Source organism: Castor canadensis, chromosome 3 (assembly GCF_047511655.1).
Source record: "Castor canadensis chromosome 3, mCasCan1.hap1v2, whole genome shotgun sequence".
Classification (NCBI taxonomy): Eukaryota; Metazoa; Chordata; class Mammalia; order Rodentia; family Castoridae; genus Castor; species Castor canadensis.
This window is the reverse complement of record NC_133388.1, coordinates 91869275-91887347: the sequence shown is the minus strand read 5'-3', so window position 1 is coordinate 91887347 and position 18073 is coordinate 91869275. Positions and strand designations below refer to the sequence as shown.

General features: G+C 37.6%; 1 protein-coding gene across 1 annotated transcript; it reads left to right on the top strand.

The window, feature by feature from the left end:
* The first annotated feature begins 8153 nt into the window (after positions 1 to 8153).
* LOC109681033 (olfactory receptor 11H12-like) lies at positions 8154 to 9098 on the top strand. Its single transcript, XM_020155623.2, is given in 1 exon segment — positions 8154 to 9098. A coding segment is annotated over 1 exon segment (945 nt).
* The last annotated feature ends 8975 nt before the right edge of the window (positions 9099 to 18073 follow it).

The window sequence follows — 18073 nt, the reverse complement described above, 5'->3', positions numbered from 1 at the left end:
AAACTTTTTTGTGTGTGTATGTAAACATCTTCAAAATTTTTCTTAAATTGCTACTATAACATTGATATGATACTAAAAGTAACAAAACCCAGAATATTTGTTTTAAAGATCTTTGTTTTAAATGGCTTAGGCTTTTACATTTAAATATGTAAACATCTTGAGGACGATTCTTATTATAAAGTAAATGTAAAAGTTATTACTCTGTTCTACTGTTACTTTAAACAACAACCAAAAAACAGGTTTTCAAACTTATTTCAATCAGGTCTCACTAGGATGCAGACATTCAGGGGTTAACACTCTGGCTTAGCCCAGAAGGAAAAAAAAAAAAAGAGCTACAATCTACAACAAAAATTGGAATTTAGGTAGTTAAAATGACTTTAGCCTGTTTCATTCTGTCATAAATAAAATCTGAGATTTAATTCTCTCTTATAATATATGCATCTATTAACAAATGAGCTTCCTATAAGTTGCTTTTATACAAAAAATAATTTCAGGGTTACTTTCGTTCTTCTTTTTTCATGCAAATGTAAAGCTCTAAGTTAAAAGATTTTATGAGTTATTTTCAATAAGTAGCAAAAATATATAAAAGGTATTAAGGGTATGGTTTTTCCAAAATAAATAAAGGGTTAAAAAATACTTTTAGATAAAGAGGAGGATAAAGACCAGCTCCCCAGAGGATACAAAATAAGTTGTCACAAAGATACAGAGTAAATTGTCATAAAATGATACAGTTTATAGATGGTATATAACCGATTAAGTTAACTAAAATCTAGTTACATTAAAGGTTTTATAAGGTCAAAATTTAATGTACTGATGTTAAAGTAAAACTTAATCCTCTAAGCTCATAATAACAAGGCTACCTTAAAAATATTATATTGGTCTAGATAACATTTACAAAAAAAATTGTCTTATAATGGTTTCATTTTGTCAAGATAACTCAGAAATTTTTGATACTATAGGTTAATCCATAAATTTGTCAAGATAGCAAGAGTTTATTAAAATACACAGAGACAAGAGGCAGCTGAGTACAGGGAGTACCGTTGCACTTATATGAGGGTTAAGCCAGACTTACTTATGTAAAGCCAAAGTGCACCCTCCAGATAGGATAAAAATAAATAAATAAATAAAATTTTTAAAAGTCCAAAAAGAGCACTACACTGGAAGTCAAGATCTCCAGTTTTTATTATACTCAACAGAGTGGGGATATTAGTCCTACTCCTTCCACGTGGCAGGTGGAGGGAATTTTTTCCCTGGAATGAACAGATTGGGCCTGTTATTTTAGAGGGGCTCCATTGACTACAGGTTTGTGGACTCCTGCTGTGTGTCATGAGACATTCGTTAATGTCAACAATCTGGGATATGATCTCTTATCAACATCTGAGTCATGATTCTTGGCCACTATGTTTCCTAACTCCACATTTAGTCCCCATAAATATTTACCTGTGTTCTCTAGTGATTTTTGTCAGGGTTTTTACTACTAAGGTAACTGAGTCATGTTCATTTAAGAGTTGGTTTATGTTGGGGTTAACAATGAGGACAGCCATGTTAAGACTAGACCCCTCCCCCTTGCAGATGGCTCGCCTTTATAGTCCTGGATATATGCCAGGGACAGCTAGGCAGACAGTGACCTTCCTGGTACTTTTCCAGTAGCCCCCTATATCTAACCCAAGCCTGTATGTGGCAATGGGCTCTAGCTCTCTTGATGGGGTCCCCCTCCACAGAGCTCCTGCCTAGATAATAAACCTTGTACCAGTGTTTGAGCTGTGTCTGTGCCTCTTCCATGACTCTTATTTTCTAACAGTTATGTAAAACTTTCTAGATGACCTCATGGTCAAACAACTATTGTCTTGGATGATTCTAATACAGTTTGTACCCTGTGCTAGTTTGTGACTGGGCTGTTTGGGTTTGCTAAAACTGTTCTTTCCCCCTACAACTGATAAAAATCTGGTTTTACTTCAAGAGCAACAACTAAACTAATACGTGTATTAACCCTATAGTGTTGTGATGCTGTTGCTGGTTCCTGTGTATTAAATATATTTATATTTTCCAAGTATATCAAGCCTTCTACAATACAAAATTTAGATAAACCTGGTAACAAAAAGTTAGTGGTACTGATGTACTGTTCTGTTAGTTGCTAAATTGTCCATCAAAATTTTAATCATAGCTCTTTTAAGTTTTTGTCATTTCAGTTCTGATCCTCCTGGGACATTTACAATCAATCCCATAAAAATGACTCTAATAAGTGCTTATGTGTCAACCAAGCTAGCTCTTTAGACATCTGCTTTTGTTAGATTTTGTTTTGTATTGTCCTTCTAAGCCTCTTTGTTGCTTAAATTTGGACAAAAGGGTCTAGTTGGAACTGACTCCCACCTGATCTGCTTGTTATTCCCCCCATCGTGGGACCAAAACCAAACAAACAGAATCCAGGGTAAAGCAGACAATCAAGAAAGATCTTCAGTCTGCAGCCATACCACCCTGAATGCACCCGATCTTGTCTGATCTTGGAAGCTAAACAGGGTCAGGCCTGGTTAGTTCTTGGATGGAAGACAGATCTTCAGAAGAGACTGTTTGGAGACTAACAATTTGGAGACAAAGGGGGCAATGCCATCAAAGTTCCAATGGAGTCATTGGTGCCAGACCTCTCAAAGACAACCAAGGCCAAGAGGATTTAAAGAAATGGTTCTTATGCATGTGTGGCTATCTTACATTAAAGGTCTTCCAGACACAAACTCATATTTTTAGACAGGGTCTTCTACTAAAATAGAGACAAAATAACTATTTTTACTGGATCTAAACATGTCCTTTAATACTTAAAGATGGTTTTTTACCTTTCTTTAAAAAATAACGAGTTTTCTTGGACATATATACTGACAGTATATTGTTGACAAAGTAATTCTACTCAGTTTAAAAGAACAGGGACATGATAAATATAAGATTAATATGAAACTACTCCAACCCAGTTGGACAGGTCCCCATCTAGTTGCAGGTGTCACTCCTGGGATTCATCACTACTGGATAAAAAGACAGCCGCCCCTGCAGAGGCCAACATCTGACAAGCTGTCTGCGACTCAATTAACCCCCCTCAGATTAAGTTTCCAGAGTGCGTCACAACAGCGTGCCATCACTGAAGAGATCTCCAGCCCTGCCCAAGCCACATCCCAGAAGCTTGTTGGTCAACGCATGCCAGAAGCCTGAGGATTCATCCACCAGGACACAAATGTATCCTCTTTTCTGTCACCCATACCTTACCCTGCTGATTAGCATTGTTGCACTCTGTTTGCACTAGGACTGGCTGTCACTGCTCCCCAAGTTTGGAAAGTAGGCCAGAGATTACTGCTGGCCTTCTGCTATCTCCTCATAGTAGGACACCTTACTCCTGTTTGGTGTTGTCTGTAGCCCAGACTCCAGTCTCAGGCTTGAGGTCTCTGATGTGTTATTGCCTTCTGACTCTACTACATTTTAAGGTTGTTCAATCCAGAGGCCAGGATGACTGCTCAGCTTGTGTAAGGCCACTTTCCTTCCAGGGAAAACTGTGGTATGCTTTCACCTTTTATCAATATCTGTCACATGTGTGCAGCATGTCAATTTTTGAATGTATCAGGGGAGGGACAATTTACTATAAAGAAAGCTGATAGGCCTAACTGGGTTGCAAGAACAAAGGCACTATAGGGCAGATGGGTTGCTGGCAGAAAGACAGGGATGCCTTAAAGTCATGGAACAGGGGAGGAAATAAACCTCCTTGTGCCACCCTACCCTTCCACTCCACCCCCATATCAATTTACTAAGGGGAGAGCCACAGATCTAGAGGCCACCCAGAGGTGATTACCTAGGTGGATCTGGGCCATTAAAAAACATTGATCCTCCACCACCACGACTCCCCATTAAGCTTCCTTCTAGGACAGGAAACCTTAACTTGGAATCTCAACTATAGAGCTACCACCATTAGATGTACAGTTGACAGGTTATGGTGCACCAGCCTGGGAATCCTCTTTGTCTGAGGGGCCCTTGCCAGTTAACTGGAAGGGCATTTGCATATTAACATTCCTCACCCCAGATAAACATAGTGCCTAACAATCAGACCCCCCCCACCTCCACCTTTAATGGCTCATATGCAGTTGAAGAGAGCTGTCCAATTCATACCTTTATTAATCAGACTGGGGATAATGACTGGGAAAGGAACAGACATAGGAGGGACTGCCTCATCAGCCACCTACTATAATCAATTATCTGTGGATCTAACAAATGACATAGAACAAGTGTCTAGATCTGTAGTGACCATGCAGGACCAGCTAAACTCTCTAGCATCAGTGGTCCCCCAAAACCAGAGAGGGTTAGATTTACTCACTGCCAAACAGGGAGGGCTTTGACTTTTCTTAAACACAGAGTGTTGTTTTATGTAAATCGATGGAAATAGGCAGAGATATGGCTCATTCCGTTATCTGGCCCTCTCCTCATGCCTCTATTGGCACTTGTGTTTGGTGTGTGCCTTCTTAACACCATAACTAACTGCATTAGCTTGCAAATGAAGGTGATAAAGTTTCAGCTCCTAGTAACACAATATATGTCTTTGGGGCAAGAAAAACCTTATGAGATTTCTAAAGTCTAGTGTTGATGCTTGTCCACAAGTGGAAAAAGCATCAAAAGGGGGGAATGAAGAGGAAGACAGCCTTGAAACAGGGTCATAAAAAACAGTAAACTGTCAATTAAAAGATGTAACCTCAGACAGAGCTGTAAAGCATGAGGAATTGCCCATTAGAGCCATGCAAAAGTTCAGTACTGAGATGAAAGGCACCATGCAGAGATAAGCACCCAGTCCTGCCCTTCTTTGTCTCTACTTACAAATAAACTTTCCAAAGCAGGTCTCTCTCCCCTGCTGACCTTATCTAAACAACATTAGGTCCCTGGCTCACTACCAGCCCAATTAACCTAAACAATCTTAAATCTCTAACTCACTGGTTAGGACACCACAACCTGAGCACATTTTTGTACCCTGGTGCCCTGCACTGCCTTTTAAATATCTTGTGAATCCTTTGTTCAGTGCTCAGACACAGGTACATGTCTGAGCCCACTAGCATAAAAATAAAATCTGAGTTCTCCATTCCTCTTTGTGTCACTTGGTTTCTTGTCTGACTATACTGCCACAACAAAGGAAATAAAAAACAGCTAGAATGAGACACCAGCTCATGTGAAAGATAAGAAAAGTAACTTGAAGTCAATCTATGAAAGATCTTGGGAATTTGGCCTTTATTTTGAATAATGAAATCATTAATGGTTTTTGAGCAGGCAAATAACAAGATCAAAGCTATATTTTAGGAGTTACTAGGGACTGAAGTAGAATGACTGAGAGTGTAAGGGGACAAATGTTAAGGGAAATAAAATGGCAGAAATGTCTCTGGGAACAAATGACAGATATGACCCAGATGATGTAAAGGGAGCAGATAGCAGAAGTAACTTTGTTTTAGATAAAGGAGACAGGAAGGCACTCTTAAAAGCAAAACATGTAAGGAGACTTGTGAAATAGGCTTTTCACACAGGTGGTAAAGCACAGCAATTTTTCTCCTAGATAAGGAAAACAAACAAACAAAAAAAGCATTCCTAAAGACAGACATTTAAGGAAATGAAATATAGAGCCCTAAAGGAAAGTAACACAGCATACTTTCCCACGATAAACAAAAAGGAGGTCTCAACAGAATAATGAGCAGTAGCCATAAAATGTAGGTGACAAACCTCAAGGACAGGATGGACGAACGAGACCCTCTTAGAATGTCCAGTCCAATAAGGATGAGGGCAGCCAGATAAAGGTTGGGTTCAGCAAGAAGTTAATTATACAGCCAGTTATAGCTACAGCTTCAGAGTGGGAGAAATGACTAAAGTAAGTCCCCTAATTAATCTCATGAATGCCAGTCATCTTTTGGCTTAGTTCTTTCCCTAAGTCCCACCTGTCAAGATGCTGTGCTATCCTTTCAATAAACTTTGTACTGGCTTTACTCTTAATTCCTGGCCTGGCATGAACTTGCTTTAACTTTTAATGGCTTGTCTGGCACCTTCAATCATCAACTGCACTAGGACACAAACCCAGAGAACAACAATCCAGTATAGTATCAAGAGGCTAAAAAGTTCTGCAATCTTTTTCCTCTTTACTTCCTCAATGTGAGAAATTTTTGGTCATTTTTAGCTGTCATTTACAGAGAGCAGTATTCCTAAGGCACACATTCCTGACATTCTCAACATTTTATTCCACTTAGTATGAGCATTCATTCCCACCTAAATGTTCTAGTTGTGCTGTGTAGACCTCCAAAAGCTATAGGTAAAAATAGAAGGGACACTAATAAATGGCAATAAATACTTTTCTCATATTCATTAGGAAGCCACATGTTTCTCTGTCAAGTAACTTAAACATCAATCCTGTTTCACTTTCCTGTCATATGTAAAGAATTCTTCCATGCTATTATTTGTAAAGTGATTTCTAAATTCTACAAGTTTTTAATCAGTATGTTAAAATGTCTGTAGCTTCAATATTTTTCTCATTGGGTTCTTATCCTTCAATGCACAGGGATATGCATAGACACCAGAAAAATTGAACTTCATGAGCAAACATTTGGTGACATATCACATCATATTTCTTCAGATTGTGACTTCTGGAAGATTTGGAGTCTATTGTGCAGATGGGCAAGTTCTGTGCAAGTAATGGTGCCTAAAGAAGTTGCCTTTATTTTATTGGTTCCTCAGAGAATGTGTAATCATTAATTTTTTAAAGATCCTTTGGTTTTGTAGAGAAGTATTTTCCTAATGCTAAAGAGACCAAGTCCCAAGAGAAAGTGAGATAAAGAAAGTGCATCCTTAATTTTTGTGCAGCAATAAGAGACACTATCTGACTAGGCACAGGACAAGTCATTTAGAGATTTGGCTCATGTCAAAGCTATGATAGCTTCATCTTTTGGGTACTGATAAAGATCATGGCATCTCTTTGTCAGTCCCCTTTTATTTCATAATTTCTTAAAATTGATTTATTAATGCTTCTGGTTTGGAGCATTTTAAAAAGAGATACATATTAGTAAAAAAATAAAAGTACAAACACCTTTCAACTACTTATACTAAAAGACTGCACAGAGTAGAGGTGTAGAAACCTGGTTAAAGAAAAAATTACTTTGGAAACTTTGTTTCTGCCCCAAATATAAGCAAGCCTTCATGACTTTCTAGAAACACATCCCTAGATATTTCAAAACAGTTTGTCTTGTAACTTAGATAAATCCTTAACATGTTTTTCATGAAAAAGCACAATGAAGGAAATATACCTACAACAAAAGAAAGTATTTGACTTCTGTCATGTAGTAGAACTATTTTATTTTACATAGGCATATAAGAAAAGTTTTGTGGAAAAAAACGTCAAAAATAAAGTTCCATGCTTAGATCGTCTTCTGCAAACTTTCACACAAATTGACTAAACCAATCTGATATTGACCATCTTAGAATGATAGTGACTATATCAGCCTATGAAATCAAAGTGAAAGGCTAAGCAAAAACTTAAAGCCTCTGATTTCCACAGAAGACACTGCAAGAGTACAATATTGAAGTCATTGTTGGTAAGTAACATTATAAATTACATTGTTATGATGCTCCAGCTAAAGAAGCAGCAATACAAATTCAGAAATATGGCTTTAAAGTGATTATTACCAATTTACTGCAAAATATGTTCATTTCCTGTGCATAGTTAAGTAATATATTTAACTGAAATATAATTAAATACTCTTAACTCTTTAGTGACTCCATTGCATCATGAGTAGGACTTGGGGTGGGAAACCAATATACTTATTAAGTGCCAATTTTGTGTTAGATGCTTGCCAGAAGCTCTCACAGATCAAAATGAGATGTTTATGAGTTTAACTTTATCTAGTTCTATCACAGTCCCATAGTAAGTGGAAAATTTAGAAGTAGGTAAAACTGTGTTTCTGTGTAGGAAAGCTATTTTCTACATTTAAAATTCAAATTATATAGTCAAGAAAAAATACAATATGTTTTCCTCCTAACTGATGATTCCTTTGAAAAATAGCTCCATTCTTATAGTCTTCTCTACATTCTTAATAAAGGTAACACATTTTAAACTAGTCCTAACTGGTGACAATATGTTTCTGTATCTTGCAGTTTATGACACAATGAATGCCTCTGAGCCAGATTCCAGCTTTTTATTTGAAAGAAAATTTATACTTCAAGGTTTCTCTTATGAGTAGGAGATTCAGATCCTCCTCTTCTCACTCTTCACTACAACATATACTCTCACCAGAACAGGGAATGGGGCCATTGTTTGTTCCCTACTGTGTGATAAGCGACTCCACACTCCCATGTACATGTTCCTGGGGAATTTCTCCTTTCTAGAGGTCTGGTATGTTTCTTCTACAGTCCCCAAGATGTTGGCCAACTTCCTCTCAGAGAAAAAAGACATCTCCTTTGCTGGGTGCTTCCTCCAATTCTATTTCTTTTTCTCTTTGGGTACATCTGAATGCTTTCTTTTGACTGTTATGGCCTTTGATCGGTACCTGGCTATCTGCCGTCCCTTGCACTACCCTAATATCATGACTGTAAATTTCTGTGCCAAACTGGTCATTATCTGCTGGGTTTGTGGATTTCTGTGGTTCTTAATCCCCATTGTTCTCATCTCTCAGATGCCCTTCTGTGGTCCAAATATTGACCATGTTGTGTGTGACCCAGGACCACTTTTCACATTGATGTGTGTCTCTGCTCCAAGAACTCAACTGCTTTGCTACACTCTAAGCTCACTAGTTATCTTTGGTAACTTCTTCTTCATTCTTGGGTCCTATACTTTTGTCCTAATAGCCGTGTTGCACGTGCCTTCAGCCACTGGAAGACATAAAGCCTTCTCCACATGTGGGTCTCATCTGACTGTGGTTTCACTGTTCTATGGTTCTCTTATGGTCATGTATGTGAGCCCAGGACTTGGACACTCTGCTGGAATGCAGAAAGTTGCAACTTTGTTCTATGCTATGGTGACCCCACTTTTCAATCCACTCATCTACAGCTTCCGGAATAAGGAGATAAAGGCAGCCCTGAGGAAAGTTCTAGGCAATCGCTATATAATCTAAGACATAAGAAACAATTTCTCTGTGATCAGATCAGTAGAGTCCAACAAAATACAATCAGAGTCAAATAGCTAATTGATATCATAATCTACAAATATGTCAGGTGACATTGACTATACTAACCTATGAAATTAAATATCTGTAGGGCCTCTTATAAAATTAAATTGGTCAGATTACATAGATAAATGGAAGTATATGGTTTCTCTTTGGAACTTAAACTGGGTGTTGACTAAGGAATATAAACACTGGATGTTTTCTGGATAGTTTTCACAGTTCATCTCAGATAAAACTTCTATTTGATCATTTAAGTTTATAGTTATGAGATAAAATTATTTGGATTGTTTAGTTGGTTAATTATAAGTAATAAATGAAAAAATATTTTTTCTGTTCCTTTTATATGTGACTTTATGGTTATTCCTGATAAATAAACCCTTTCAAGCAATTTACCCAAATATTTATGGGACATAATTAAATTCTAGCCTAATGACACCTAGAAACATGGTGTCATGACAGGCATGGTCCTGCTGAGCATGAACAAGGCCCCAGGTTCCAAAAAGAAAAAGATATATTCTGTATGTGCCGTGTTCTTCACACCTGTTTCTAAGCCTCTGAAAGACAACTCTAATTTCATGTATAGCAACACCAGTAAAAATATTCATAAATGCTATGTAGAGGGCCCCTAATATTTTTACCTCAATGAGATGTCAAAAAAATCTTGATGCACTAGTTGAGTTTTAGAAAATAGAACATATGTTTCTAAAAACTGTAGCAGGAAATGGTATATTTGGAGATAAACTGCTAAAGTTAAAAAATGACAATTCCTTGTTATTTATTGCTGAAATTATGTGGAAGAAACATTAAAGAAAAATATTAAAGGAAAAAATTATCCATATTTCAATCATTCTGATGTAACTTTTCATTTATGTCTTTTTATTTAATACAATGTTGAACATGTTCTGTGTTATAATGAGTTTTAATAATTATTATTTTTAGGAACTATACTATTATATTGAATTAACATGATATGGATTGTGAATTTTTATATGGTCAGGTAAATATTTTCCTAGAATCATCTTATAAAGGATACAAGAAAGACAATTTTCAGAGTGGATTAGGAGAAAAATGAATAGCATCACTACACAAGAATGACCTTTTACAAAATTAGTACTCAACCAATCAGGATACCCTTTTCCATTTACTTCCAATCTTTTGGTTAGAAATTATAGTTACTTCCATTTTTTGTTATAAAATAATCTGAATAGAAACTTCATAAAGATTTGTCATGATAATATTTTGCAAATTTAAGTTAGGATTCATCTAATCCAAACAGAACTGTTTGGAAAATCCAAGATATAAGAATATTACATATATGCAAAACTTTTTTCTTTTTTGTCATACAATAGTTTCTTGGGAGAGATCATCACTCATTTTGGTATGAATATTCTAGGCAGAAAAATAATTTTCTCCTTTCATATAAGAATTTGTCGAGAATTCCAAGATGGCGGCTAGAGGTAGGAAGCAGAAAGCGAGCCTCCTATAGTGAAATCTTGGAGAGACGCTGGAGACACACTTTGCAGGCATAATCACCGAGAAAAGGCATAACTTTGACTCCTCCACATCTCCAGCCGGCGCAGAGAATCTCCACTTCACGTTAAATGGAGAACCGAGGAGGCCCCCGGGCCGCCAGTGGCCAGCGCCCATACGGCTTGGGAAGACGCGGACCAGGTGAGCTTCACGGTACCGCGGTTCCCCACAGACAAGCCTGGGCCAGAGCAGCATAGCCCCCTGGACAGACTGACCTCCACCCGGGAAAAAAAGAGAAACTGAGTACTAAGCAATAAGAACAGTTAAGACACGCTGGAAAGAGGGTGGGGCGCCCTGAGCGCTGAAGATTGGGGGAAGGGAATCCTTCCCAGGACTGTAAATAAATGAGCCGGGTGGGCCGGAGAGCCTCTGGCGGGAGCGGGGCGCGCCCAGCAACCAGGAGCAGGGAAGCTTGTGAGAGGAGGGAAGACCCACTTCCCACGTGAACTGTAAATAAACACGCAGGCCTGACAACGCGGGGCAGTGTCGCCTTTCCCAGTGCTTGGAAAGGGAAAAGCCTGTAGCAGAGGGCCCCGCACAGGAGAACTCTGAGCAAACAAAGCCTGTGGGACCAGGTGAGTGCTAAGCTCACCCCAGAGATCTGCATAAATAACGCCGCCAGCTACAGGCTGAGAGCAGCAGGCAGGCAAGCCACAGTTGCAGATACCACTCTCAGAACTGCGTCCAGACGCTTTTTTTTGTTTTTCTCCCTACCTTTGATGAGAGAACAACCGAATTACACCTGCAAGCCGAAAAACTTACTGAAACTGTATTGCATTTGAACTGGGGACACTTGGTGGGGCTTTTTTTTTTTTCTTCTGTGTGTGTGTGAGTGTAGTTTTGTTCTACTTTATACATCCCCTTTGATGAGACAGCTACAGAACAACATCTGAGGCACCAACTCCAGGACTGGAGATTGAGACGGACATCCAAATTATTAAGACTGAAATTGCATTGCATATAAACTTGGAAGTTTTTTGGTTTTTTGGTTTTTTTTGTTTTTTTTAATTTTCTATTTTCCATTTTATTTTAATTCATTTTTATAAATAGATATTACTTTCATATACTTATTTTTTATTTTTTTTATCTTTGATTTTCAATCCTCTCTCTGTCACTCTATTGTCTGTTCAGCTTACTGTCGATTAGTACACTAACACTCCCTGTTTATACCTTTGAAACTCTCTTGCCTGATACCTTGTTCTGCTTTCTCCCTCTTGTCTGTATATTTGTTTTCCCCTTTTCTTTAACTTCTTGCTTTCCATCTCAGCTCACTCTTCCATTCTCAATATTACCATTGTTATTATTACAAGCTAGAAAATACTTAATTACACACAGTACAGGGACAGTAACAACACCAAGGACAATGACAGGAAGACAGAAAAAACAAGGAAACCAGTTTCCCCACAGCAAAAAATTAGTACAGGAACCAGAGGGGAATGAAGAGAACAGAAACTCAGAGCCAGACTCCAACAAAATGAAGATAAACTATGCCAAAGGACCCAATGAAGCCTACAAGAATAATTTAAAAGAAGACATACTACAAGTACTCAATGAGAATTTTATAGAGATGATACTGGATAGGGTCAACCAAAATGTACAGGAGACACTCAAGAAATTCCAAGACAATAAAAATAGAGAATTTGAAAAAGCAAAAGAAGAAATAAAGGAAACCATAGAAGCACTGTATAAACACCAAAGTGAAAGAGAGAACACAATGAATAAATGGATAAATGAACTCAGGACAAAAATAGACAACAATAAAGAAGAAAACAGCCAGGATATGGAAAACCTCAGAAAAAAGAACGAAACAGAACTGCAAAACAAAACGGAAGGCCAATCCAGCAGAATAGAACAAACAGAAGACAGAATCTCAGAACTTGAAGATGAAATGGTAATTAAAGGAAAAACTGAAGAACTACTAATTAAACAACTCAAGACCTGTGAAAAGAAAATGCAAGAACTCACCGACTCCATCAAAAGACCAAACTTGAGAATCATGGGCATCGAAGAAGGAGAAGAGGTGCAAGCGAAGGGAATGCGTAATATATTCAACAAAATAATAACGGAAAATTTCCCAAATCTAGAGAAAGATATTCCCATACAAATGCAAGAGGCCTCCAGGACACCAAACAGACCAGATCAAAATAGAACTACTCCACGACATATCATCATTAAAACAACAAGTTCAGAAACTAAGGAAAGAATATTGAAGGCTGCAAGAGAGAAAAAACAAGTAACATACAAAGGTAAACCCATCAAAATCACAGCAGACTTCTCAACAGAAACATTAAAAGCAAGAAGAGCGTGGGGTGAGATCTTCCGGGCACTGAATGAAAATAACTTCAACCCCAGGATACTCTACCCAGCAAAGCTATCATTCAAAATAGATGGAGCAATAAAAGTCTTCCATGATAAGCAGAAACTAAAACAATATGTGACCACAAAGCCACCATTACAAAAGATTCTGCAAGGGATCCTGCACACAGAAAGTGACACCCAACTTAACCATGAAAAGGCAGGCAGCACCAAACCACAGGATAAGAAAAAGCAAGACAGTTGAGAGTAACATCAAGTTAGGTACACACAATCAAACCTTCAAACAACTAAGATAACTAAATGGCAGGAATCACCACATACCTATCAGTACTAACACTTAATGTTAATGGACTTAATTCACCCATCAAAAGACACCGTTTGACAAAATGGATTAAAAAAGAAGATCCAACAATTTGTTGCTTACAGGAGACTCATCTCACCGACAGAAATAAGCATATGCTTAGGATGAAAGGCTGGAAGAAGATTTACCAAGCCAATGGCCCCCGAAAACAAGCAGGAGTAGCAATACTTATCTCTGACAAAGTAGACTTCAAACCTACATTGATCAAACGAGATAAAGAAGGACATTCCATACTAATAAAAGGGGAAATAGACCAAAAGGAAATAATAATCATCAATCTGTACGCACCCAATGTCAACGCACCGAATTTCATCAAACGTACCCTGAAAGACCTAAAAGCATATATAAACGCCAACACAGTGGTTGTGGGAGACTTTAACACTCCATTATCATCAATAGATAGGTCATCCAAACAAAAACTCAATAAAGAAATCCAAGATCTAAAATATGCAATAGATCAAGTGGACCTACTTGATGTCTACAGAACATTTCATCCAACCTCTACACAATATACATTCTTCTCAGCAGCACATGGAACCTTCTCCAAAATAGATCATATCCTAGGGCACAAAGCAAGTCTCAGCAAATATAAGAAAATAGAAATAATACCATGCATACTATCTGACCACAATGCAGAAAAAGTAGAACTCAACAACAAAAGTAGAGACAAAAAACATGCAAACAGCTGGAAACTAAATAACTCATTACTTAATGAAGAATGGATCATCGATGCAATAAAAGAGGAAATTAAAATGTTCCTGGAAGTCAATGAAAATGAAAACACAACCTACCAGAACCTATGGGACACAGCTAAGGCAGTCTTGAGAGGAAAGTTTATAGCCATGAGTGCATATATTAAAAAGATTGAAAGATCCCAAATCAATGACCTAATGATACATCTCAAACTCCTAGAAAAACAAGAACAAGCAAATCCCAAAACAAATAGAAGGAGAGAAATAATAAAAATAAGAGCTGAAATCAACGAAATAGAAACCAAAAAAACCATACAAAGAATTAATGAAACAAAAAGTTGGTTCTTTGAAAAAATAAACAAGATCGATAGACCCCTGGCAAACCTGACTAAAATGAGGAGAGAAAAAACCCAAATTAGTAGAATCAGGAATGCAAAAGGGGAGATAACAACAAACACCATGGAAGTCCAGGAAATCATCAGAGACTACTTTGAGAACCTATATTCAAATAAATTTGAAAATCTCAAAGAAATGGACAGATTTCTAGATACATATGATCATCCAAAACTGAACCAAGAGGAAATTAATCACCTGAATAGACCTATAACACAAAATGAAATTGAAGCAGCAATCAAGAGTCTCCCCAAAAAGAAAAGTCCAGGACCTGATGGATTCTCTGCTGAATTCTATCAGACCTTTAAAGAAGAACTGATACCAACCCTCCTTAAACTGTTCCATGAAATAGAAAGGGAAGGAAAACTGCCAAACACATTTTATGAAGCCACTATTACACTTATCCCAAAACCAGGCAAAGACACCTCCAAAAAGGAGAACTATAGGCCAATCTCCTTAATGAACATTGATGCAAAAATCCTCAACAAAGTAATGGCAAACCGAATTCAGCAACACATCAAAAAGATTATTCACCACGACCAAGTAGACTTCATCCCAGGTATGCAGGGGTAGTTCAACATATGAAAATCAATAAATGTAATAAACCATATTAACAGAAGCAAAGACAAAAACCACTTGATCATCTCAATAGATGCAGAAAAAGCCTTTGATAAGATCCAACATCATTTCATGATAAAAGCTCTAAGAAAACTAGGAATAGAAGGAAAGTTCCTCAACATTATAAAAGCTATATATGACAAACCTACAGCCAGCATTATACTTAACGGAGAAAAATTAAAACCATTCCCTCTAAAATCAGGAACCAGACAAGGATGCCCACTATCTCCACTCCTATTCAACATAGTACTGGAATTCCTAGCCAGAGCAATTAGGCAAGAAGAAGGAATAAAAGGAATACAAATAGGTAAAGAAACTGTCAAAATATCCCTATTTGCAGACGACATGATCCTATACCTTAAAGACCCAAAAAACTCTACTCAGAAGCTTCTAGACATCATCAATAGCTATAGCAAGGTAGCAGGATATAAAATCAACATAGAAAAATCATTAGCATTTCTATACACTAACAATGAGCAAACGGAAAAAGAATGTATGAAAACAATTCCATTTACAATAGCCTCAAAAAAAATCAAATACCTAGGTGTAAACCTAACAAAAGATGTGAAAGACCTCTACAAGGAAAACTATACACTTCTGAAGAAAGAGATTGAGGAAGACTATAGAAAGTGGAGAGATCTCCCATGCTCATGGATTGGTAGAATCAACATAGTAAAAATGTCGATACTCCCAAAAGTAATCTACATGTTTAATGCAATTCCCATCAAAATTCCAATGACATTCATCAAAGAGATTGAAAAATCTACTGTTAAATTTATATGGAAACACAAGAGGCCACGAATAGCCAAGGCAATACTCAGTCAAAAGAACAATGCAGGAGGTATCACAATACCTGACTTCAAACTATATTACAAAGCAATAACAATAAAAACAGCATGGTACTGGCACAAAAACAGACATGAAGACCAGTGGAACAGAATAGAGGATCCAGATATGAAGCCACACAACTATAAGCAACTTATCTTTGACAAAGGAGCTAAAAATATACGATGGAGAAATAGCAGCCTCTTCAACAAAAACTGCTGGGAAAACTGGTTAGCAGTCTGCAAAAAACTGAAACTAGATCCATGTATATCACCCTATACCAAGATTAACTCAAAATGGATCAAGGATCTTAATATCAGACCCCAAACTCTTAAGCTGATACAAGAAAGAGTAGGAAATACTCTGGAGTTAGTAGGTATAGGTAAGAACTTTCTCAATGAAACCCCAGCAGCACAGCAACTAAGAGATAGCATAGATAAATGGGACCTCATAAAACTAAAAAGCTTCTGTTCATCAAAAGAAATGGTCTCTAAACTGAAGAGAACACCCACAGAGTGGGAGAAAATATTTGCCAATTATACATCAGACAAAGGACTGATAACCAGAATATACAGGGAACTTAAAAAACTAAATTCTCCCAAAACTAATGAACCAATAAAGAAATGGGCATGTGAACTAAACAGAACTTTCTCAAAAGAAGAAATTCAAATGGCCAGAAAACACATGAAAAAATGCTCACCATCTCTAGCAATAAAGGAAATGCAAATTAAAACCACACTAAGATTCCACCTCACCCCTGTTAGAACAGCCATCATCAGCAACACCACCAACAACAGGTGTTGGCGAGGATGTGGGGAAAAAGGAACCCTCTTACACTGTTGGTGGGAATGTAGACTAGTACAACCACTCTGGAAAAAAATTTGGAGGCTACTTAAAAAGCTGGACATCGATCTACCATTTGATCCAGCAATACCACTCTTGGGGATATACCCAAAAGACTGTTACTCCAGAGGCACCTGCACATCCATGTTTATTGCGGCACTATTCACAATAGCCAAGTTATGGAAACAGCCAAGATGCCCCAGCACTGATGAATGGATTAAGAAAATGTGGTATCTATACACAATGGAATTTTATGCAGCCATGAAGAAGAACGAAATGTTATCATTCGCTGGTAAATGGATGGAATTGGAGAACATCATTCTGAGTGAGGTTAGCCTGGCTCAAAAGACCAAAAATCGTATGTTCTCCCTCATATGTGGACATTAGATCAAGGGCAAACACAACAAGGGGATTGGACTATGAGCACATGATAAAAGCGAGAGCACACAAGGGAGGGGTGAGGATAGGTAAGACACCTAAAAAACTAGCTAGCATTTGTTGCCCTTAATGCAGAGAAACTAAAGCAGATACCTTAAAGCAACTGAGGCCAATAGGAAAAGGGGACCAGGAACCAGAGAAAAGGTTAGATTAAAAAGAATTAACCTAGAAGGTAACACCCACGCACAGGAAATCAATGTGAGTCAATGCCCTGTAGAGCTATCCTTATCTCAACCAGCAAAACCCCTTGTTCCTTCCTATTATTGCTTATACTCTCTCTACAACAAAATTAGAGATAAGGGCAAAATAGTTTCTGCTGGGTATTGAGGGGGGGAGCGGGAGGGGGTGGAGTGGGTGGTAAGGGAGGGGGTGGGGGCAGGGGGGAGAAATAAACCAAGCCTTGTATGCACATATGAATAATAAAAGAAAAATGGAAAAAAAAAAAAGAATTTGTCAAATTCCTTAATGAATTTTCCTTATGAACACTCTACCATGTACCTCTCACTTATACATCCCAGTTTTGATGTTTCCTGTCTCTATACCCCTTTTGTAAGAGTTTATGACCTTTAAATTCCCTCAAGAAAGAACCCAGGAATAACAAGTGGTCAAGAAAGGCAGTATTGCCACCATAACTTCAAAGTCCTCTAGCTACAGTTACTAAATTAATACACTAAAGCTATTAGCTTTCCAATGGTCTCATCTTACAACTAAGATTAGTTCACAGTTCTTTCCATAGCACTAAATTATTTACACTACAATTCATATACCACATTTTTTCAAGCCAAGCTGCATCCCAAAGACAAAGAGAGGAAGAGAAAATGAGTATTAAGGACAGCAATAAAAAGATACTCTTATTTTTCCCAAGCATTTAGACTTTCAAAAGAACATAGCAGGGTGATATTTAAAAG